This window comes from Pteropus vampyrus, unplaced genomic scaffold, assembly GCF_000151845.1.
Source record: "Pteropus vampyrus isolate Shadow unplaced genomic scaffold, Pvam_2.0 Scaffold68, whole genome shotgun sequence".
NCBI lineage: Eukaryota > Metazoa > Chordata > Mammalia > Chiroptera > Pteropodidae > Pteropus > Pteropus vampyrus.
Window position 1 is genome coordinate 5,203,424 of NW_011888849.1, and position 23,309 is coordinate 5,226,732.

General features: G+C 38.7%; 1 protein-coding gene and 1 non-coding gene across 4 annotated transcripts in view; one reads left to right on the forward strand and one right to left on the reverse strand.

Annotated features, from left to right (window-relative positions):
- The window catches only part of PAPSS2 (3'-phosphoadenosine 5'-phosphosulfate synthase 2), a 66,386-nt gene that overhangs the window by 14,009 nt on the left and 29,068 nt on the right, over nucleotides 1-23,309 (reverse strand). Inside the window, exons 2-8 of one of the 3 annotated variants that reach the window (XM_011361616.2) lie at nucleotides 13,537-13,654; nucleotides 10,276-10,511; nucleotides 9,374-9,512; nucleotides 8,722-8,840; nucleotides 8,474-8,587; nucleotides 6,762-6,873; nucleotides 1,768-1,782 (exon numbers count right to left, since the gene is read on the reverse strand). In XM_011361616.2, the coding sequence (XP_011359918.1) occupies nucleotides 1,768-1,782; nucleotides 6,762-6,873; nucleotides 8,474-8,587; nucleotides 8,722-8,840; nucleotides 9,374-9,512; nucleotides 10,276-10,511; nucleotides 13,537-13,654 (853 nt within the window). Of the gene's footprint in view, nucleotides 1-1,767; nucleotides 1,783-6,761; nucleotides 6,874-8,473; nucleotides 8,588-8,721; nucleotides 8,841-9,373; nucleotides 9,515-10,275; nucleotides 10,512-13,536; nucleotides 13,655-23,309 lie in introns of all 3 variants that reach the window. The other 2 variants (XM_023531462.1, XM_011361617.2) reach the window with 2 other exon arrangements.
- Nucleotides 5,311-5,429, forward strand: LOC111740791. Its single transcript, XR_002780755.1, has one exon. It is a non-coding gene; the product is annotated as a 5S ribosomal RNA (ribosomal RNA).

Sequence of the window (23,309 nt, forward strand, 5' to 3'; positions counted from 1 at the left end):
CACAGCAGGAGGTGAGTGGCAAGCCAGTGAGGGAAGCTTCATCTGTATTTGCAGCCGCTCCTCAGCACTAGCATCACTGCCTCAGCTCCACCTCAGATTATTAGGCATTAGATTCTCATAGAAGCACCGGTCCCTGGTGCCAAAAAGGTTGGGAACCACTGCTGTAAAGCACTATTACAGTGGCGGTTTATGGTAAAAGATAAACCTACCGCATAGTCTAATTGAGACAAAGGGAGAGAGGCTAACAATAACACCTTTAAGAATATCGATGACCTAGTTAGAAATCATGCTTTCTGTGATTTGTGGTTTACTGGACACACTGCTCATAAAGAGTAACTTGAGCAAAGTAAAGTAAAACAAAATGTGAAACGAAAGGTGGGCAATGTGCTGAGGGAGGCCTAGCTGTGCCTGTAACGTGCCAAAGGAGGCCTAGCTCTCCTGTAACGTGTGCGGTGGTGTCTTCTCTCTGTTCTGGGTTGAAATCCAAGGGATACTCCACTTTCCTGTTGCAATCGCCTCCTTTGGTCCACTAGGTTCCTGCCCAGTGTAACCTCTGATCCACCTACATCTTGGTCTTGAGTGAAATTCCAAACAGGGATCAGCTCTCCCTGACAAGGTTGTCAAGGTAAGGGAGCTAATCTGTGGGATGTTATGGAAATGAGTTCTATCAAGAAATAATGTCAACCGATCTCATACACCTGTAGCTAAAACTCCACACAGGTATAAGCAGATTTACTGTGGTTTCCTTATTTGTATTTTCTAATATCAAAACATATTCAACAGTTTAACTCTGTGCTGAAACATCCTCCATAGCTTTAAGCATTGACTCAGGCTTTCAGCCTTTTTCCATCATGTGCTTTTAGCTCTGGTGGGAACCGCCTTGGATATTTTATTGCAGTAATTTCTTTGGAGAAGAGCATTCTCTGTTTTTTTTTTTTTTAACCATGGTTAGTTAGTCCAACACATAACTTCATGTTCAATTGAATAATTTTGCTTTTGTTTTCAATAATTTTCAAGCCTTTTGTTTAAACCTTATAGATCTGTTTATTGGTTTGGGGCTGTTTCTATGCAAAAACTAAATTACTTCTTATTATTTACTTAGGCTTTTTTAAGGAAAAACAACAATGATGAAAACAATAACAAAGATAAATGCTATCTTCAGTATTTTACCTTTTCATTCTGGCACAGCACAGAAGTTTACAATCACAGCAAGTATATGTTTATTCCCAGTTCTATAACTATCGATCATCGTATCTTGATATTAAATTCATGCATAATCACACATCACAAACAAATGAAGTACAATCATCCACAATCCAACCAGGTATATCCACTTTAAATTGAAGCTAAAATTGATTTATCCTTCAGCAATTAAAAATGTTTTATAAGAGCAATAGAAAAATTTTTTTCCAGATTTGTGAAATTAAATAAGGACCAACACTCAGTAGAAGTAATTCACAGAGAGAGAGGAACATAAACTTTTAAAATCTCGAATATGCAAATATAATTTTGAAATGAGTTTACTTTTTTCATCCAAATACAACATTATAAATAACAGCTGCATCTGATCCAAAAATTTCCTGTTATTTGGATTCCAGTCAACAGAAGAATATAGCATTATTCTATTGTAACTGGTTGGATCATGAACTGTTAGCAATTCCAACTGGTTTATTCGGATTATTTTTTAGGTAGATTCTTAACCATTTGTAATTAATATAATTTATCTACTTATAATAATTTAGTAACTGGGAAAGTTAAAGTACATACCAGAAAGGATCATGCCTGGAGAAATATAAACACAATTAAGAAACATGTTTTCAGCTCTCCATCAAAATAATCTTAAAGCAATAATGTCAAGGAACAAATTTCTATTATGAAACTTCACACACAAAACATACAAATATACTGAGCTCTTTGCTGCTATTTTTTTTTTTAAAAAATAGAGACTATATGATAGCAAAAACCTGGTGAAACCAGATTTGTACTGAATATTATTCAATACAATCCAAAAGCATTATTTCAGATGATTATCTGTTTTAAAAATAATTTTAACATATGTCAGTGGCCCCTATAACTTTAGAAAGAAGTTGTCTCTTGCAAATCCATGATGATATAACAGTTCTAAACCAGGCTTAGGAAGAAGATATGGAAGCAAACTGCTCTAGAACATCTGAGAATCCTGATGTTTAGAGAGGACATGAAAGTATGCTCAGTAGAACAAACACAGACACTAGGGCTAGGATAGCCTGAATTTGAATCTAGACTTAAATTGAGTTATTTAGTCTTTCCAATACTTATTTCCTCATACGGACATCTTCATAGAGGTGTATCCAGAATAAATGTGATATCCTGTGTCAAGAGCCATGGTCAGAACACATTAGGTACTGAGTAAATGCTAGCAGTATGTAAGGAAAGTCATCAAGCCCTGCCTTGGATAGTCAGAGCCACAGAAGACTTACCTTTAAATAATCAAGTCTCACAAGGCTGCCATGTCTTGAGCCTACTTGGGGGCCACCAGTCAAGAACATAAACTTGTTGAGTTCCATTTTTAAATTTAGATATGACATTTATGATCAGAGCGACAGCCCCAAACTATATATTCAGTGAGAAATAAAATGCTATAATACATTGATATGAAAGTAGATCTTCAAGTAATATAGGGAGTAACATACTACACAATTATCGGAAACACTAAAAAATGACTTTTTTTTTTTGGCTTTTGCCTTTGGACTGAGTAGACTGAGAGTTTTTTTTTTTTTTAATTTAAGGGGAAATGTGAACCTTTGAGAAAATTAAAACCAATAACAATCTTAGGACATATGGACAGAATAAAAAAATGTTGCCTACAGATTATAGGTGAATAAGAAATTTGCAATTATTTAGCTACAGAAATTATTCCACGTTTTCAATGATAGAGACTCAAACTTTCATGAATTGGTTAAAATTAGATGACATCCATATGAATGATATCTTACTCAACCTTCTGATATATATAAATAATGACTTTTTGGAATTTACCTCTGTCTACTCAGTCCAGAAGCCATCAAGCCAGGCTCTGCCATGAGACTGTCATGATGTGGTACAGAGCAGTGTTTCAACTGGCTTCCTCCAGATGCCCCCAGGCCTGCTGTCCAGGTGGGAGGGAGGCTGTGTCCACTCCTTCTACAGGAGCAGTTCTGTTTTCATCTGTTGTATATATTGCCTCAGATTTCACTGAAATAAAGAGTTATCTGGCTTTAAAAACTTTTTTGATAACCATGCACGTGGGGGGAAGAACCTACTGGAACCTGCCAGGGTTCAGACAATGAGCTGCACTGTCTGTCTAGGGAGTGCACACCTGTCTTTATCAACACTCTCTCACCAGCAGCTAGAACGAACTCTGGCATATGAGGACACTCAACGAATATTTGTTGGCTAGCTGATGGACATCTCATCTGTGCTACTTCCAAACTGATGTGCCTATGGATAAGCCACTTGATCTCTTCAAGACTTCAAGTTCCATTAATTGTATGCAGGGAGCGGGGGCGGTGGGGGGGAGGGGGAGGACGCAGTTGTTAATAATACATAAAACATTTACTATTGGACCAGACATTCTTTTAAACTTTCAACATCCCAATGAGGTAGGTACTGTTATTAACATCCCTACTTGACAGATGAGGGGACTCAGAGAGTCAGAGAGTTTAAGTAATTTGCCCAGGATCATAGCTAACCATTGGCACATGAACACAGTTTGGCTCCACAGCTCACATTTTATCTACTATGATATTCTGTCTCTACTTAGGTAGAAGTAGGTGGCATATTATATTCCTAGTGTCTATTTTTACTAATTGATTTCAATAAGAGTTGAGGAGGCTTCTGGAGGGCGTGAGGAATTTTAAACCCTGACTACAACCAGAGTTACATAGGCATGTCCAGTGGACTCCAGGGGAAGATGGTGGAGCCAGCAGAGAATTCTTGCAGGGCAAAAAAGAGTCTTACAGAGAGTTCCAGAAACAGGCCCTACAGATTAGAAGGGGGTACAGGTTATGGAAACACCATGACATCTGTTCTTAACCCCCACCCCCCAACATAGCCACACTGGTAGCAACAGGAGAATAAAGGGATGTGTACAGATTATAAGAGTTGTCTCACTCAATTCTCTACCTGCTAGAGAGTCCTCAACCAAAGTTAACACAGAAGAAGAGAACATCCTCCTTCCCACTTGAGAAAGAGTACATGAACTGCTCCAGCCCTGTGGATACAGGGACTTTAAAGGCTGGAGTGAATGGGCAAGATCTACACCTTTGTGGGTACACAAAACACACAGATCCACACGGCAAGTGGTGTGTAGCTGTGGGCCTGATTAGGGAGCACAGGAAATACTCCTTAAGAATTCCCACAAACACCTGTGGATAGGCTTTGGAAAGACCTGGAATTTCTATATGAGCAGGTAGTGAAACTCAAGTATTAACGGGAAAGTGACTTCATTCATATCCCCAGACTGGTGGGCTTTGCAGGGATAAATACATAAGAAATGGGAACAGTAAGTGTCTCACCCACCTCATGGTAGTGAGGCCCAAATAAGAAAAGCAATGTGTTTCACTAATTGAAGAACATCACATAATGAAATTGAAATGGTGTGAGAGGGAGGGAGAAAAATTTTGCTTAAATTATCTAGGTGGATTATCTGCATGAGCTGTTATCTTTTTGGATCATAGTCACCTTTAAGAATCCATCAAAAGCTATGAACTCTTAACCCAGAAAAATGACCCTTTCTCCCCTTCTTAAAACCCTAACTATTTTGCCTACTCTAGGATTTTTCCCCCGACCCATGTTCTAAAGTCCTAGACTCCAAGTTAAGAGCCTTGGTTTCCATTAACATTGACTTCTGCCACAAAACCCACCACCCTGGTATTTTTCTTTAAGGAACAAATAGTTGTCAAAGGTTACAGCACTACGTCTGTAATAAGGTCTTCACTTTCGATGTGGCTCACTTTTCTTTTGGCCACAGCCCTGGTTTGGATGCTCATGGTCAACCTCTTCTTGTTCATGGCTGGCTGCTGAATCCGGTGACATTTACTTGATGCAGCCTATGCCTATGTTCAGCATGCGTCGAAACTACGACATCAAGGTAAATGTCAGCCTTTCTTGTGCAAACAACCTGGTCTACTAACTTCTTTTGGAGAGGGCATCAGGGAGCAACCTGGTATGGGGAGCACTGGAAGTCTCCAGTATTGAGCCCATCACTTTTCAATGGTATAAACCTGAACATAACACTTAACCTGAGGTCAGTTTCCCTATCTGAAAAGTGGGATAAAATATAGTTGCCTAGTCTACGGCCATGCTACCTTGAACAAGCCTGATCCCGTCTGATCTCGGAAGCTAAGCAGGGTCGGGCCTGGTTAGTACTTGGATGGGAGACCACCTAGGAAGACCAGGTGCTGTAGGCATAAAAAAATTAAAAAATAAGAAATCATAAGCTGATAAGGTCCTTAAAATCTGTTAGGTCAACCAAGGGTTGCCTTGCCTAAAAAAAAAAAATACACACACACATACACACACACACACACACACACACACACACACACAGTTGCCTGTCCTCCAGGGCTTTCACAAGGATCTAATGAAATAATACCTGAGAAAATGCTCTGAAAACAGGGAGGTGATATACAGATAAGCATTATTATTATTAAGGCAAGCTATAAGTAAATCAAGTGCTTTTTGAAATGTTATTTAATCCAAGAAAAGAAGGTCCCAAGCCGTGGGGTGGGGCATTATCAGTCACAGCTGATAATGGAACAGCTGATAAAGAGGAATTATGGGAGAGGGCTCATTTTGACCAGTCTTTTTTTGAGCTCTGTTTCTGGCTGTATGCCCCATTCCCCAGGCAGGGACGCAAGCCCGGAACAGGAACATCTTTCCCAAGAAAGAACATTTTATTTGATTTTTCTTCCTAAAAGTTTCAGAGCCCTGCTTGCTACTATGACCTGGTGTGACTCTACCACCACCCTGCCCACTTATCAGCCATTCCCCAAAGTTTTGAAACAGACGAGTTCCATTTGATAAGCTCAGGCAATTCTAGGAACGAAATGATCATAGAAGGGTCCAGAAGTTTTCCAAATAACACATGCTTTCGACCCTGACCAGATCACTTCTCTAAAGGCCATTCAGCTTGTGCCCAGAAAGCTGCCTTAATGCTCCCTTGTTAGAGTTTAGTGGATGAAGCTATCTAATACACTTCATGTATAAGCATAAATATTGACACTTTAGCATCCACCAAGGAAAGCAGCTGCTGCAATAACACGTCAGCTCATGAAGACTCCTTACTCTAATTAAAGTCCATGCAATAACAGAGCAACCTGAAGGATGTGAGATACTCTGCAAGTCAACGACATGTGCTGAGTTCATCTTGGCTGCCCCAGGATGGTCCTGGCAGCTGGCAATAGTGCTTCTGGCTGTCCTCTGCTGTCTGAATATCTGGGCCAACAAAGGGCAGATGGAGGTGAAACAGTCTTAACCTTCTCATGGCTTTGTGTGCAAATAAAACCTTCATTTTTCAGTTCCTTGGTTTTAAACAATGAATAATCCTTTGAGGATAACCAGAAACATCCTTAAAATGGAAGCTTATATATAATAGAATTGGACACACCATAAGTGATCTAAATATTTTCACAATAAGATTTACAAACCAAGAATTAACATTTCTTGTTCCTGTGAAGACTCTGAGAAAGATTTTTTTTTTTTTTCTTATTAAGGAGGAGGAATTGACCAAAAAATCATACCATCTAGCAGGGTGCCAAAGTGTATCACCTGTAAATATTCCTTCTCTCTCATAAAACCTTTGAGGGGAGTAGCCCAGCCTTCACTCAAAACTTGGACCCACTGAAGATCCAGCTGCAAAACAGGAAAAGCAGGTGAATATTTCCATAAGCTCTGTTTTTCAGGCATCTGGCCCAAAGGCAGTCCTTCCTTATTCAGTTGACAGGAAAAAAAGACAGAACCTTTTATGTGGTTAGTGTTCTCATATGTTATGTTGACTCGTAATTGTGGGGCTAGATAAGTTTGAGCCTAGAACTTCCCTACAGGGGAGCAGTAAAAAGATTTCAAATTGAATGATTTATTTCAACACTTTAGGCTGTATCTATCCTTACAATGTGCAAGTGTGTTGAACGTTCACTGTTCATTCTTTTTTCCACAAAAATTCCGGTTTGGTTGAATTTTTCCACCAAATGTACTATTTGGTTTACTGAATTGAGCAAACCGGTGATTCTAAGGTAAAAGTCCAAAATTCTTAGCATGATACTAAAAACTCTTTAAGCTCTGGCCCCGGGGGCTCATGTAGGGACTGCCACCTCTTCCCACTCTCCACTTGGGGGCCTATTCCCAACAGTGCCAGACAATGTGCAGTCTAAACACACATGTGGTTTCAGGCCTATCCTCCTCCTCACCTGAAATTCCTATTAATTCTTTAAAACCCAACTCCTGGGCCACTGCTCTGAAACCTTTCCTGTTATCCTTAGGACTAAAAAAGGAATCATTAGATTATTTAAAGGGTTTTTTTGTTTTGTTTTGTTGTTGTTGTTGTTGTTGTTGTTGCTGTTGTTGTTTTTTCTGTACCTTGAAGCCCATTTTGTTATTAGGACTATGACTCCACACTGTAATTATAATTATGTTGCTAATCTGCCTGGAGCATTGGAGACTTCAAAATTTATTTTGTAGAGTTAAAGTTTCTGTTTATAAATTTGTCATAACTTATTAGAGTATGGAGTCTTCATGAGCTGAATGAAACAGGTTCCCAATTTACTTTGCCTTTTATAAAAATGTCCAAGGTTTTAATGGATAACAAAAAGATACCAATGAAAACATGGTCTCCTTGTATAGATCAATTAAAACTGATCTATAGAAAGGCCAAGGCATGTGCAGAGCAGTTTGGTTGGGCTGCATCTCATATATTCCAGGCAGTAAAATAAATGCAACTAAATTTGTTCCCCTCTCCCCTCAGACTGGACTCTCCCCAATGAGGAAAGAGTAGGATTTACAGAGTCAAAAAAGAGTGAGGCACTCAGATCACTTTAGTTCAAGGTTGCCTTTTGTTTTCTTCAAATTCCTTCTGGATGGCTCAAGAAGTGCTTGTATTCTGGACAAACTATTTTCTCAGCAGCTGCCAACAAACAATTACTGCCTATTGTCTGCACTTTTGCCTAAACAAAGGTATGAAGGCAATTATGTAAAACTGTCTTATGCAGATATGGATATTACCTTCCCGGTCTGCCTCTGCACAGGGCAGTGATAAATTGCTCTGTGGCACCTCTTGGTGACATATTTCTTTGGAGAAGAGATAAAAAATTTAAAAATTGGCAAAACGAAGTGTCTTTCTTTATGGATACTGCATTTTCCTTATTTATATCTTCCTTATTATCAAGAGTAACTGTAAATGGGTTATAATAACTGATATTAGGCCTAATTCTCCTTTGGCCAGTCTGCATCTTCTTACCTTAGTAATTGATAATGAAGGGAGAGCTTCAGCCTCAGCTCGGACTTGATCCAGTTTGTTTTCTGGCACAAAGAGCTCGTGGATGCCTTTGATTATAGTATGGGGCACAATGTTCTGAAATGAAGCAGAATTGGTAACAATCTGAAATGCACACTATAAAAAGAATGCTTCAGTAAACAGATGATCTTTCATGATCTTATTAAATATTTTTTAAAAAGAGAGAAAGAGAAGAAAGTCAGTCTACCCACCTGCTCTTGCAGAAGTTCCACTACCTGCTGGACACAGTCGCTCACTGAGGACAAGTTGGTTTTAAGCACAAGCTCAGGCGTTTCAGGTTTCTCATAATCAGAATCGATGCCTGTAAACCCTGCAACACAGAAAGGCGAGAAACACATCTGCACCAACAGAACCATCTTTTTAATCAATAAGGCATAACATGTGATGGAATAATGTGTTAAACTGAGAATTCAGATTGTAATGGAAAAGGTCAAAGGGCCATCCTTGACCTCTGGCCATTCATGAGAAAATATACAGCTGTATTTTCAATATAGAACCCCCACGTTATCCATAAAATCTGGCTCGTTAAGTCCAAGACCCCTGAAGCTGATTCGAATCGAAAAGGAAGACAAGAGGATGGAAAAACTCAGAAACATTCTTCCTACACATATGCTCATATATATTTATCCATTTTAGTTTTCTAAACTTTATTGCTTATGGCTGAGGCGATGGTTCTTGAAAAACCTGAGCCCGCATTTTAATGAAATGCGGCTAAAACGTTGTGTATGCTACATGCAATTTTGGAAAACAGGTTTTGAAACTTCCAACAAATTTCTGGGGACAGATAGGAAGGATTGGTGACATATGTAACTGGCAAAGGTGCTACTGAGCTGGTTCTCCTACCTTTGATCTCCCCAGCTCGGGCACGTTTGTAGAGGCCTTTTACATCTCTGCTTTCACAAATGTTTAGAGGCGCATCCACAAATATTTCAAAGAATGGCAATCCAGTTGATTCATGAATTTTGCGGGCATTCTCACGATCCTAGAAAAAATTACACTTAAGAATGTAAGAGGTTTCACAGTGAAATTCTTCATCACAAAACATTGTGTGCTCTGAAGATAAACAGCTATGTGTTCCATAGCCTGAAGATAAACACTAGGGTTTGTGCTCTGCAGAGGTGGCAGAAAACTTATTCTTCAGAGAAAGTCCAGAAATTCTGCTCTAGTAAACATAGCTCTCAAAAGGACTTTCAGAGAAAACCACAGAAAATAATCTTTGCTAAAGTTCAGGGTTGGCAATGTGGGAGCATTTCATCCAAAGGATGTGTTCAAAGCACAGAGCGTCTGATTTGTAACTCACAAAAAATTCAAACAGAAAGAGCAACACTCCACCTCGCCGATTTCAACATTAAACATATAACCTGATGCTTTGTCAGCAGACTGCTGTTTTCTTTAGCGGGTTAAGCATTCTGACTTTTGGGAGAAATGAAATTGCAGAGATTTAGGTTTTCTTGTTTAACTGTTTCTTCCTTTCAGCTCTGGCCAAGTGAACCTTACCATTGTGGAGGGGTTTATGTCAACTGGTGCCCTGGCATCTGGAAATGAAGGACGGCTCTTTACATAACCAATATTAAAGAGAGGAAATGAAGTGAGGGGAAGAAGAAACGGTGGGGGAAATTGAAAGTTTCACATTCCTTTGCAAACCGCTCCCTGCCCCCCACCCCCCACCCCCAACTCCTTTTCCTGGCGGTTTGAGAGGCCTGGCACTGTGTGTGGGAACTGTGTAGAGGGCCAAATCAGTTCACCTTTGCGAAAGGAGAAATGAAGCTGGTAATGCACACCAGACCAGCGTCGGCAAACAGTTTGGCCACCTCGGCAATCCGGCGGATATTTTCTTCTCTGTCTCCAGGAGAGAATCCAAGGTTTTTGTTGAGGCCATGACGGACGTTGTCCCCATCTAGGGAGTAGCATGGGATGGCATGGGAAACCAGGTACTCTTCCAGAGCAAAACTTATCGTCGTTTTTCCAGCACCTGAAAGACCTGTTCAGAACAGGCAAGACAAGATAGGCATTGATCCTGACTGTTTAAAAGTGACTAATTGGAACCTGATTCTAATTGCGACCTGATCCTAATTTTTACCTAATTTAAGTGTAAATAAACTCTTATTACAATAATCTGATTGATTTCAAATCAAAACCCTTAAAATCTAGGAAAAGCATAGTTTACTACAAGTCAAGTACTTGTATTTCTTTCAAATCTTGACAAATCTATTTGTCCCTATAGCCTTTCAAAGCAAGAGAGGTTCATAAATGGGGAGACCTTGCAGGTCGATGTATGGTCTTTGGTGTGTTCTGTGTTGCCTGAAGAATGTTTTAAAGATTAGAAAGTTGCACATACAAATCCAGATTTAGGCTTCTCTTAAAAAAACAACAACAAAGGATTTGGTGACTGTTCTCATATTCCCTTGTGACAGCAATCAGCAATAGTGGAGGGGACAGCCAGCTCTTGGAGGCTGGGAGGCCAACCTCCCTTGTGGGTGCCACTAAATAATCATCTGTGAACAGAGTCATAGACTGTCCTTTTGTTTTCAAGCTTTTTCCAAAATGACTCTCAAAGCCTGCAGACAGAGAAGCATCCTGAGCTAGGTTGTGGATGTGTTTAGAGCTGCCATACACTCTTAGATGTTTGAAGGCTTTCCATGAGAACGGAGGTACTATGTGCCTTTTACCATGGTTTCAAAGCACAATGATTGGGAACACACTTTATAATTTCTATGTGAGAGAGAACATAAGGAGAAAGGGACAGAAATGCAACTTATCGAAATTACTTTAGAGTTCAAAATCTGAACTACCCTGGAAAAGTAGCACTCTAAAAATTCAGTTGTCCTAAAGATCTGTGAACCTGAAGAATAGTCCATTGTGCCTAACCACTGTCAGACAGCACCCGGGCATGGGAGAGGAAAAATTAGGAGGAAATACAAGAAGGTCGAGAGGTTACTACAGAGAAGACAGCAGGCAGAAAGAGGAAAAAGACAGAAGAAGTAAGCGAAAAGCCAGAAAAAGTAAGCCAAAAGAGGAAAGGAGGCTTGGAAAGAAAAGGTGGTATATAAAAAGTAAACAAATATTTTCCATATTTTAAAGTCGTGCCCTTGGCATGGGATCATTAGAAGAAATGGCTGCATGAAGAATGTGTTGGCAATACAGTAAATTGCTGTTGAAGACAATGTCTTTTATGTAACTTTGTCTATCATGTAATTCATTGTCCATTAGCATTTCTGTCTGGTTGCAGGGTAGGAGAAACAGGACTCCTGAGTCTCTGCTATGTTCTCTCCCATCAGAAAATGAGAGAAAGAATAGAAATTTCTTTTGATTTTGATTCAGCTGTCAGGAAACCAAGAACTAAATCACAGAACTAGGACACTGGAGCAACACTAATTACACTTATCAAGAGCTATACCATGGACTAGGCACTGGCTAGGTGCATATCTACTTTATTTCATTTAGTTCTGCCTACATCTCTATGAGGCAGGTACTGTTTATTCCTTAGAGAGGTTAATTGGCTTGTCCAAAGTCCCATGGTTAATGTAGGTGGAGCTGGGACTCGAATCAAAGTCTCTGGATTAGAAGTTTTTGGTTTCTTCTGGCTGGCCTGGTCAATATCCTACCACTATACTAGGAGAATATAAAATAAAGTAGGAAAAGACAATTTTTTCCAAGAGTAAGAAAAGACAGAGGAAGTACACTCTTTAGTTTTTTTTAACCTCTTCTATCAGCTCTTTTTCATTTTTTAAGGGTGTTCCACATTAGAAAAAATGGACTCTGTATGTCCCAATTCAAAAGTTGGGCAAGTACATGAAGGCAAACATCTCATGAAGACAATCACATAACAAAAGAGAAACATTTGGAACACAGCTGTGTTTAACTACTGCCCATCATGTCTCTCAGGAAGCTGGAAGAAACATTTCAGGAATCATGACAGGTGAATACTGCCTTTTGGAAGACAGCAGGCTCCTTCCTTGCCCACTGCCTATCGTCACCCTGGAAGCTGGAAAAAGTTGTTGTACAAGAGATGAATGAAACCAGAAAATCAAAGGCAAATGTCACAGGCCCTAAGGAAAAAAACTCAAAAAAGAAGAATGAGGCTAATTTAGACTCAGAATTCCACGAAAAGATGCAAGGCAGGTCCCTGCCTGCCATATTCTTTTAGAGTTATCTTCAGGTAAGAATGAATTAGCATTTGTGGACAGATAGTAAAACATAAGTTGATTTTATAATATGGATAAACATATCTTTGCATGTGGGCTCACCTCTATATGAAATATTATGTCTATAAGATGAACTTGGTTTTCCTTGTGAGTCTAGGCTATGTTAGACTTATAGTCCCAGGAATCAACTTCCGCTACCTTGTACTCAGAGTATAAGGTAACAGCCCAGAACTAATTTCAAATCTATCACTAACCCTTAGCTTTGACATTCATTCTGTGGCTATAAAAACACAAGAAAAAAGAGATTTGGTTACTACAGTGGGAGTGAGTTATTTCTATACACAACGGGCAATCCTCAGCTGAAAAGAATAGAAGGAAATCACTAGTTTTCCTTCTTGCACAGTTTTTTTTTTTTTTATACTAAGTGAAATAGTCTTCCGGAATGTTAAAACATCAGAAAACAATAAAGAATATCTCTAAGCATCCAAAACTTTATGGACAGCCAAATGCTTGATGTCAAATTAGGAAAGCCCCATTCATAACTGCCATTAAATATGTTTTGGCACAAAATTGAGAATTACGAAATTTCTTAGAGCTGAAAGGAAATGTCATCATCAACCTGTCCCATCTTTTCCTTCCAAAGAGGAGAAAAGTGAGAACTAGAGATGTTCCATGACTTGATCAAAGTCCTACTTCTCACTGATGGCAAAAGAGTTAGGACTAACACCCAGGCAGCTCTCAGCTTCTTTCTAGTGTTAAACTAAACATGTAATATGTGTAATATGTTACACTAATTTCTTTAAAATTGTGTTGCGCATCAATTTTCAATGAAAAAAATATATATCTCCCAATATAACGTACCTGTCAGCCACACTGTACACCCTCGGAATCCGCCCCGTGTTCCAACTACTTGCCCTCTCTTATTTCTGCTCACATGGTGGGCCTGATAGACGACGTTGGTGGATTTCTGCTGGTTCTCCTACAAAAACAAGACCAAGCACAATATTTAATAAGATAATAGATATAACAAAATAATAGATTACCTGCATAGTCTTTCCTAACTGAAACTCCTCTTTTATAATTGACATACGGAGTAACATTAAGTAATTCTACAATTTAGATACACAGCCTTTAGAAGACCCATCGTGACTCTTTGAAAGTATAATTTGAACGAGGCAATTATTGATGTAACGTAAAAGTTCTAGTTCCATGACATTTTAAAATGTGCACCTTTAGGTAATGGTTAGGGGAATGTCTTTGTTTCTGTAAATACATGTTCTCCCCAAGTCCTATGGGCATGAACTGAAAATGACCCAGATACTCAAGCCACTGAAGAAACGAAAAGCAAAAGCCACTGAGGCTGGTTGAGCCCCACTCTCTACAGAGCCAGGGAGAGGTCCAGATCATAAAGCACTGAAGTCTGTAATACCCCGCTCACTCCCACCCAGACATCAGGGACTTAAGAGTTTAGTTCCCGAGCGGAAGTGCATAGGGCAACTTTTTCACAGGCATTAAATTCTGCTTTCTCTTTCCCCAGGGCCAGTAGGTTAAGTTTTTAATCTTTAAAAAAAAAGCCCTGCAGAAATGAAAATGTACCGGCTATTAGTCTTGGGGTTAATTCAAATCCCAAATGTCTTTAGTTCGGCTGTAATAAAATCAGCCAAGTGATGACACAGATGATCTGATCCTAAACTCTGGAAGGTACATGTCTGATGAATTAAAAAAGGTAAAATGAGCCAATAAATACAGTTTGGGGTGGACTCTTTTTAAATGACATGTGATCCAAGGCAGGTGGGGCAGAGGAAACCCATAACGGTGCTTAAATGAAAAGGTTGGGAACTACTCATATATGTTTTTGGTGTGGTAACTGAATTTCTAACAACAGTTGTAATCCAAGTTGTTGAACTATAAAAATCGATGGAGCCTCTTAAACACCATACACTTACATCCACCAGAGCTAAGAAAGCCCCAATATTCTTTGAGCAAGACCCAGAGAATCTTAGTAAATACTGGGCAACTTCTATATTCTGGAGCAAATTAAATCACCTTGTCTGCCTCCTCCTTTGCAGGGGTGGGGAATACAGGAGGATACGGGTAGGACTATTTGGAGGCTTATAAGATAACAGATGTGAATATGCTCTGTAAATGGCAAAGTTCTCTACAAATGTGAATGCCGATAATGATTTTTCAGTGTATGCTCCCAACAGAAAAGGCTGGAGCCAGGTGGATTAGGACCAGGAAAATGGCTTCGAGACCAAGGGGGAAGGAGCCCCCTGCTGGCCCTTGGACGGTCAGAGAGGCAGTACACATCAGTGAGGGTAGGCGTGCCAGTGAGGCACAGAGCCCAGGAAAGGGGCCAGTCAAGCAGGGAATGGGCAGTGTCAGAGGGAACCAAGAGGAAGATGTCGAAAGCTGGGATCGGCTAGGTTAAGTTATCTGAAACCTCCAAAGCTAGAGGCTCTGATCATCCATCAAGCAAACCTGGTAAGAACCTGAGACTTGGAACAGGTCGGGATATAGTTAATTGCCTCTCCAACAATGGCTTGGTTTTCAAAAATAGTTCAGAAACCACCAGAAGGAACTAGTCTAAAAGTATTTAATAGTTAACCTTTGAACTTTTGGGTTTTATTAACTGAATCTTAATCATGGGTGTTTATAGATTTTCTATCACTCCAGCAAACAAATTTTTTCAGGTGCCCCGGTACTGGGCTTTTCTGATTTAGGATGATATTTTGTTTATTTATCTCATATTTACCCTTGATTTTCTCCAAAAGGCAAACAAATAAAATAGAAGCAGATGTTTTGAATGGTATTTGAACTGCAAAGGGATCAAGTAGCTGAAAACTTCTTTTCCTTTTCTCCCTTCTAAAGAACATATGGTATTCTAAGCTTTAGGGGGAAAAGTGGCTGTTAGAAAAAGGTTGTCTCTATGAAAAACAAAACACGTTAAAAAAAAAAGTTTGTCTCTCTGTGTGTAGAAACAGAGCACACAGACACCCTGGTATCTCGTCTAACATGTCACTTAGCAGGAAGTGGCCTGGAAACCACGAAGTTGGTGACATACTTCTATTCCAGGTCTCTAAGAAAAATTTTGCAAAAATCCCTACCTTCTTCCAGCTCACTGACCCAGAAAAACTGCCTTCAGCATGCACAGGAGTAGGGTGATTATCAGTTTTACAGTCAAGCAAATCTGAGTTTGAAATCTACTTTGCAGCCTACTTGCACTTTGACCCTGGACATATTATTAACATTGCTGACTCTCCATTTCTGGCTCTGTAAAATGGGGCTAAGAATGGTTTCCTCACAGGGTTGCTGTAAGGATTAGATAAAATGATTTTCTATGTAAAGTATCAAAGAAAATATATGACACAAGGGAAAATCTTGAATCTGATAAGACCCAAGTAGCATTTAATTTCTAGAGAAATTATAGTAAAATCACTCAAATTTAGACATGTTCTAGGAATTTGGGCCTACTCTAAGGCAAGTCTAGGAAAGTGGGGCTCATGATCAAATCAGATGATGGACAGGACAGCACTTTATATGGAGTGAAGTCACACACACACACACACACACACACACACACACACACGCATTGTCGTTGTTGTTGCTCTTCTAATTATCATTATCTTTGACCCAAAGCCCAGTCAGTATGTATGCCAATCTGAGGTGCACCAGTTTGAAGCCTCTTCATTCTGCCCCAAACTTACTGCTTTCCTGCTGGCTGTCTCAGTCATAAGCCCTTAGTTACCAGCTTGAGAATGGCCTTTCCTCTCGGTTAGCCCATGAACTCTTAGAGTCAGGAGCTCAGCGCACAGCCCAGGGTTGCAGTGTATCTCTCTGCCAGGTGTGCCTTTCACCCTTTGATGATACAGAAAGGGGAGTGCTAGAGAAGCTTCTGAAACTCAGGGTGGAGCAGGCTAGGTCATGGCAGAGAGCTTCAGCCTTGATTTTGCATGACTAGAAGAGGCGACATAGAGAAAGGACTTCAGATGATCTCATGATTGGGTGGGGCATCTCCAGGGCCAAATCTGAGCATGTGTCACAGTGAATACTATTATGAAAGGGAGGACACTGGAGGAATAAGGAAGCTGGAAACCGTGTGCCAGTAATGAGTTTCCCAAGACTCAAAGGTTTTTTTTGATGTGTTTGTAATCTCTTCAATAAAAAATGAACAAATGGATTTGAATTTCCTCTACACTTTCCTGCTTCCTATGCAGTGCAAACAAATCCACTTTATTTCCCTAATTATGACTCCACTCTGACCCTTCGAACTGGGCTCTCACTGCTGTTGGGCTATAGGTTCATTGCTCTCTTGCTGATTTCCAAGCTTTGTTGGCCTTGATGTGCAATTTGAAGATTCATTTAAAGATTCGCTTTCAGAAAGCAGCAACTTCAGTAAATGCTCTCTCAGGCTCAGAGCAGAAGCTCCACGTTCACATGCATTATCTTGCTTATTGCTCAAAATGTGCGTGCTAAGGAAGCTGGGCACTGTGACACATTTACAGATCTAAAAACTACTGGCTGACGTCCCACGCCCGGAAGATGCAGGACATGGAGCCAGGCTTCCTGACGTAAATGCAGGTGTTACTCCTGCCCGGGCATAACATCCAGTTTCTGGTTCCAGCTGAGAGACCTCTGTGTCATAGCTTCCTCATAAGGACTAAATGAGATCATGTGTATTAATTAAGGTTTTTGATACCACACAAAAATGTAAACAATTTAAAAAATCATTCTCCATTTTCATTACTTAACATGAGTAGCTTAAAATGTTTTGTAATTACCTATCTTTATTTCTTTCCTTTCTGAGTACTTCCTTGGAGTGTATAAACCAAAGTGAAATGATTGAGTATGAAAAGTTACAAACTATTTCAAAGGTCTCATTAAGTATCACCAGTTCATCTTCTGAAAGACAGAGCCAAGTTACCAGGCTACCACAATATACCTTTTTCTAAACATTCCAAGGAATTTATTGCATTTGTAATTTTATTATTCTTCCCTCTAGATTACTTTGTGCTTATTTAGTTACTAGTAAAAATATGTTTGTTTCCATGTAATAAGTTACTTATGACATTTGCGTGTTTGGTCTCTCTTGCTATTAATTAACTACATTCTGGACAATGACCATATCTATTTTTAAAAATATATTTTGGTTCTTTTTCCCTATTTTTTATAGTAAAGTTTTTATTAATTATAATATACCTATTCACTTGCTTTTCTTTTGATATGTACTTTATTATATATCACATAAAATATTATATAATCATATTAAAAGGCATTTTAAGAATACATAAAAAGATTCTTATTGTCTTTAATGTCTCCCTATTTGATTATTCATTATAGCTGGGCAAAATATACTCTTCAGGCTTCTATCTATTTTTATATGAAACTGTAGTAATTTTGTGATACTTCTGACATTTTTAAAATGTGTCATAGGATTATATGGATCAATTTTATTTATTTTCCATAATTATATCCAGTGATCTCAATAAATGTTGTAATTCATTTCCTTATTACTTTAAAAATCTTTTAATATTGTGAACCTATTTCTAGAATTCTTATGTATTTATAATTTATGTTTTCTTATGTATTTCTACTGAAGCTTTTTATTTTTAGTGTGGATACCTATGGCTGTGATAGTTGTTCTGTAATATGTTTTAAAATTTTACAGATAAAATCTTCTTTTAAATTTTTTTTCAATTTTAGTTTATTCTAAAACACATTCTTCCATGGAAATAAAATTATTCAAGTTTTGTTGAGAACGTGTAATGCCTCACTATGATTTTCCCTGCTAGTCTCACTCATTCTCAAAGAACTTCAACATTGTAATACAGCAAAAGGAATCATTACCCGAAGATGGTCATAGTAATATTATTTATGATAGTGAAATCAAAAACAATCAAAATGTCCATCAATTAAATAGATTATGGCACAACCATATGATAAATATGTACATCTATATTTATTGACATAAAAATATATCATGATATATACCCAAATGAGAAAACAGGTTACAGAGTGAATTAATGTTAATTCCATTTTAAAAATATATATATTTATATGTATAAGGCTACAAAAAAATTTTGGAAAATAAAGGACAAAATGCTAATAGTAATCATCTTGACTTAGGTAATTCTAGATAATTATTTTTCTTGTTTCTATATTCTGATTTTTCTATATTAAACTTAGAAATAAGTATATATTTTAAATAAAGAATTTGTCAACCAGAAGATGGTGAAGCCAAATGGTTTGATGCTCAAAGGGTAACAGATGTGTGCGGATATAAGCAAGCCACAAGGTACAGTACAACCAACAGAAAAATAACCAAATGAAATCAGCAAATTAAAAAACCATTAAACCTGCTATCTTGAGAATAAATCTTTGAGAAAACTAATCTCTCAAAGTCCATAATGAAGTACAGTACACTCCTGCGGAAAACCAGGCCACAGAGCAGGAGGTAAGGGGGGAGATGGGGATGAATGAGTGAAGCTTCATCTGAACTTGCAGCCGGTCCCCAGTGCTAGCATCACTGCCCCAGCGCCACCTCAGATCGTCAGGCATTAGATTCTCATAGGAGCACTGGTCGCTGGTGCCAAAAGGGTTGAGGACTGCTGCTTTAAAGTACAGTCCATGCCACTTGATTATGATGGTTGTAAAATCTGTAAACTGCTGAACAGCAGGAAGACCACCATACTCAACTTGATGCAATCACTACCCACTGGACATTTAAGGTTCAACTCCAATCCTGTAGTTATTGGTAGATAAGGAAGTTTTAACTGAAAAACTGTCACTAAATTCAAAACTGATAATATGTTTTAAGAAGGAGTTTACTTTGAGGAAAATATTGTAAGGTATCCTCAGTAAAAATCACCAGCTTCATAGGATTATACTTTGTGTTGTAAGGGAAATAACCATATAACCAAATAACCATATCAAGTAGCCAGTGACAAAACCCTAGTTGTGAAAATTGAGGCAAATTCCTGATAAGAGCGAATGAAATCATTTGTCAAAAAGCAGTTATTGGACAATACAGAAATGGCCCAAATATGGAATTTATAATTTAAAAGTGTGATTTCATGAAAAAAGTTTTAAGATGAATGTAAAATTTTCTTTAAGACCAAAAATGATCATTTTTACCAATTCCTACCACAGAAGAATTTATTGAATAGGCTAAATCTGTGAATAAGAAAACAATTTAAGGGGAAAACATACCCACAACTAAGTTTTGCCTTTTAGAAGCCATCATTATGAAATAAACCACAGACTGATGTCAAATGGACAAGAATTTGAACGCTGTGAAAAAGTGAAAACCAAAAAAGTACAAAGGGAAGGCATAATTAAGGCATCTTTTTTTTTTTTAAAAAAAAAAAATGCCAGATGGCTTTGCTTATGAAAATATTTTACAGTATTCAATTTTTTTTCAAAGCATCTGAAAAACAGGCAAATTGTTGGAAAACCCTGGATGGCAAAATCAGACAGTTTGCACACATCATTCAGATGTTTGCCAAGGAAAATGAAGAAGCCCTTCTCCTCATGGGATTGCACATGGTGTTAGAGGCCCTCTAGATTCGGTGCATCTGAAACAGGACGACGGGAGATTTCATCATGATACTCAGAACCACGTGCAATTGAAAATGTATGAATCATTTATTTCTGGAATTTTTCATTTAGTATTTTCAGACTGCGATTGACCTGGGTAACCGATACCACCGATAAGGGGTCCGGGCCTACTGTAAGAGTTCTGCGCTTTCGGTCTTAATTCTGCTCACATGCCCTAGGAGTCTGCCTGGTTTTCCTTTGACTACAGCCTCTGAGTGAACTCGCTTGCAGCCCCACGAGTCTCTAGTCTCCAGCTGGTACATACAATTCACTAGATTAATCCTGACACACCTGGTCCACAGCCTCTCCTAAAGCTCCCAAAGCATAGGCACACTGCTGCTCCTTGGTGCCCTCCGGGTCGGGGGTTGGCATTTAGTCTTTAGTCTTGGTCCAGAACCAGTTGCCTCAACTGTATCATGCTCTCCAACAGAACTTGTTCTGGGTCCTTCTGGCTCATTTTTCACTAACAGCCATATTTCTCTCCTTAGCCCCTCCTGATGCTGTGAACTGCTTCTCCAGCTATGACCTTTGCTTGTCTCTTGACCATAATTTGGCATCTCCTTCTGGCTACACTGCCCTCTGCTGCTGTGGGTAAACACTTTCCTTAGCCTGGCCTGGGGTTTTGGACCTTATTCCTGAGCACAGCCCCCCATGAACTGTGTTCCTTCTGGGCCTCCTCAAGGTTGTATAAAGCATCCATCACACATTACCTCCCCCTTGGCTCAAATCTCATTAATGATGTCCAGTTCTAGCGCTGCCTCTTTCAAATGACAATCACATTAATTTTCTAATACACTCTTTAATCATTTAACTTTTATATTCAAAATTTTCGATGGCTCCCTATTAACCACAGAATGAAGTCCTAATTCTTAGCTTGGCATATAAGGCTGTCCGTTAGCTGGCTCCACTGACTCTTTCAAACATATTTTCTATCAGCTGCAGAAAGTTCTGTTCCAAGCAGGAAGTCTACTCAACATTTCCTAAACACAGCTTGCTCATTCTGGCTTTGTACCTTTTCTCACTCAGCTCATCCTCCCTGGAATAATCTTTTCATACCCTCCACCTATCCACATATTGCCTGTTTTTCAAACAGCACAAACCCCACAGGCTCAAGTTGCTTTCCTGATGCTTCTCCCCTAAAGTCCTATAGCCATTAGATTCTGTGGCACTTGCCTGGATGTTTTAAACTTATGTCTAATGTTTTTACAGACTTAGAGACTTAAGTCTTATGTTTTAGACTTCACAGTCAACCCCGCATGGTGGGGGCCATAGTAATATAGCTTTGATTTCCCGACAGGGATCAGCTAAGAGGAAATGATATGGATTTTAACACTGGACAGTTTAGAGTCAGTTCAAATTCTGGCTCCATTAGAACCTAACCTCCCTAAATTTTACAAAATGTAGGATTGTAATTCTTGCTAACTGTTGTAAGGATTAAAAAGAGCTAGAAAATATGGAGCACGTGGACGTCATTAAATGATCGGTAAATATTTGCTAAATGAACAATAGTTTAACAGTTTGTTGGCTGACTGAGTGACGTGAATGTCTTTAAACAACCTCTGTTTCTCATCAGCACATATGCTTTAGTATCAGTACTCAGTAAGATTGCATATTTCCAACTTCAGTTACAGGCACCTTTGTGTTATGTACTGAAGTCTTCTTAAAGTGAGACCTGCTGTGTCCTAAGTCTTCTCAGAGATGCTACTACAGAACACAGCCGAAGCAGTCCAAACATTAAAATAAACGGAGCTCCCATTCACAAATGCATTTGTAAAATATACTTTGATATCTGTATCAAGGAACTATGTATAACAATTTGTGGTTATAGTTTCTGGTGAGTTTCCCATATTTTTTGAGAATCAATTAAGCTAATGTGACCCAATGCATTTCAGTTAGTGCTGACATCCAAGTCATCACCCAAGTCCAATAAAATATTAAACTGGACACTTAGATAATACACTGCTTGAGTAAGTTAAATGAGCCACATTTAACTCTCTGAGCACACCCTCACATGGATTATTCCACTGTTTTTTCCTCCACAAATATGACATAAGCAATCCAAAATAGCCAACTAAAACGGATATTATTGTGAACTAAAAGAATCCTTCGGCTTGAAATAGCCTGAAACCACCATTCTGAAAATTTTACATCGACAAGCTGGCACATGCAAATTACTATGCTGTACACCTGAAGTTGAAAATTGTCAACTGAAATTGAAAAATAAAACATTATTTAAGAAAAGAATATATATAATATTAGAGAGTTCTAGGGTTACTATAATCAGTAGGGAAGGTATAGAATTGACATGATTAATAAAAAGAATGCTTTTTGATGTATAATTTGCAACTTATATGATTCAAGCTTCATCTTCTCAGAATAAATGTAAAATAGAATGGTTGTATTCTCGAAGTCCATAAATCTATAGCCATCATGGCATATTTTTGTTTAATAATGCTTTTCATACTTGTCAGCATTATCTCTACTATTTGGAAATGAATACACTCTTATTAGCAACTTAGTCAATTTATTTGATTTTACTGAGCCTTGGTGTCTTCTTACATATAATGAAAATAGTAACCATATATCACGTGGTTGTTTGGCCTTCCTATTACCATTTTACTGTTCTTGATTAGAAGGCACTGCCTCCCGTTCAACCATCAAGAGCGGACCCAGAGAGGCATTTCCCTCTATAAGGAAGAACAACGCAAAGGGCATTTGTGAAAGAGCCAGATTAATGTCTTTCTTGAGACTCACTGTCATTATTATTAGGAGTAGAGGACTCTAAACCATTGCAATATGACTTCTATAGCTACCAGTAGGTTCAAACAGATTAATATATTATTGCAGGTAAGTGCTTTTAGATGCCAGGAGTCTCATAGTCTCTAGCACACTTCACTTTCCTCCTTATGACTCTCTTCTGTTCCCAAAGCTTTGCCTCTCATCAATATGCTGTAGGCTGCCAAATCTCTATCTCTGGATATCTAAATGCCTAGCATATATGGTCCCCCAGAGCCACTGAAACTCAGCATGATCAAGAC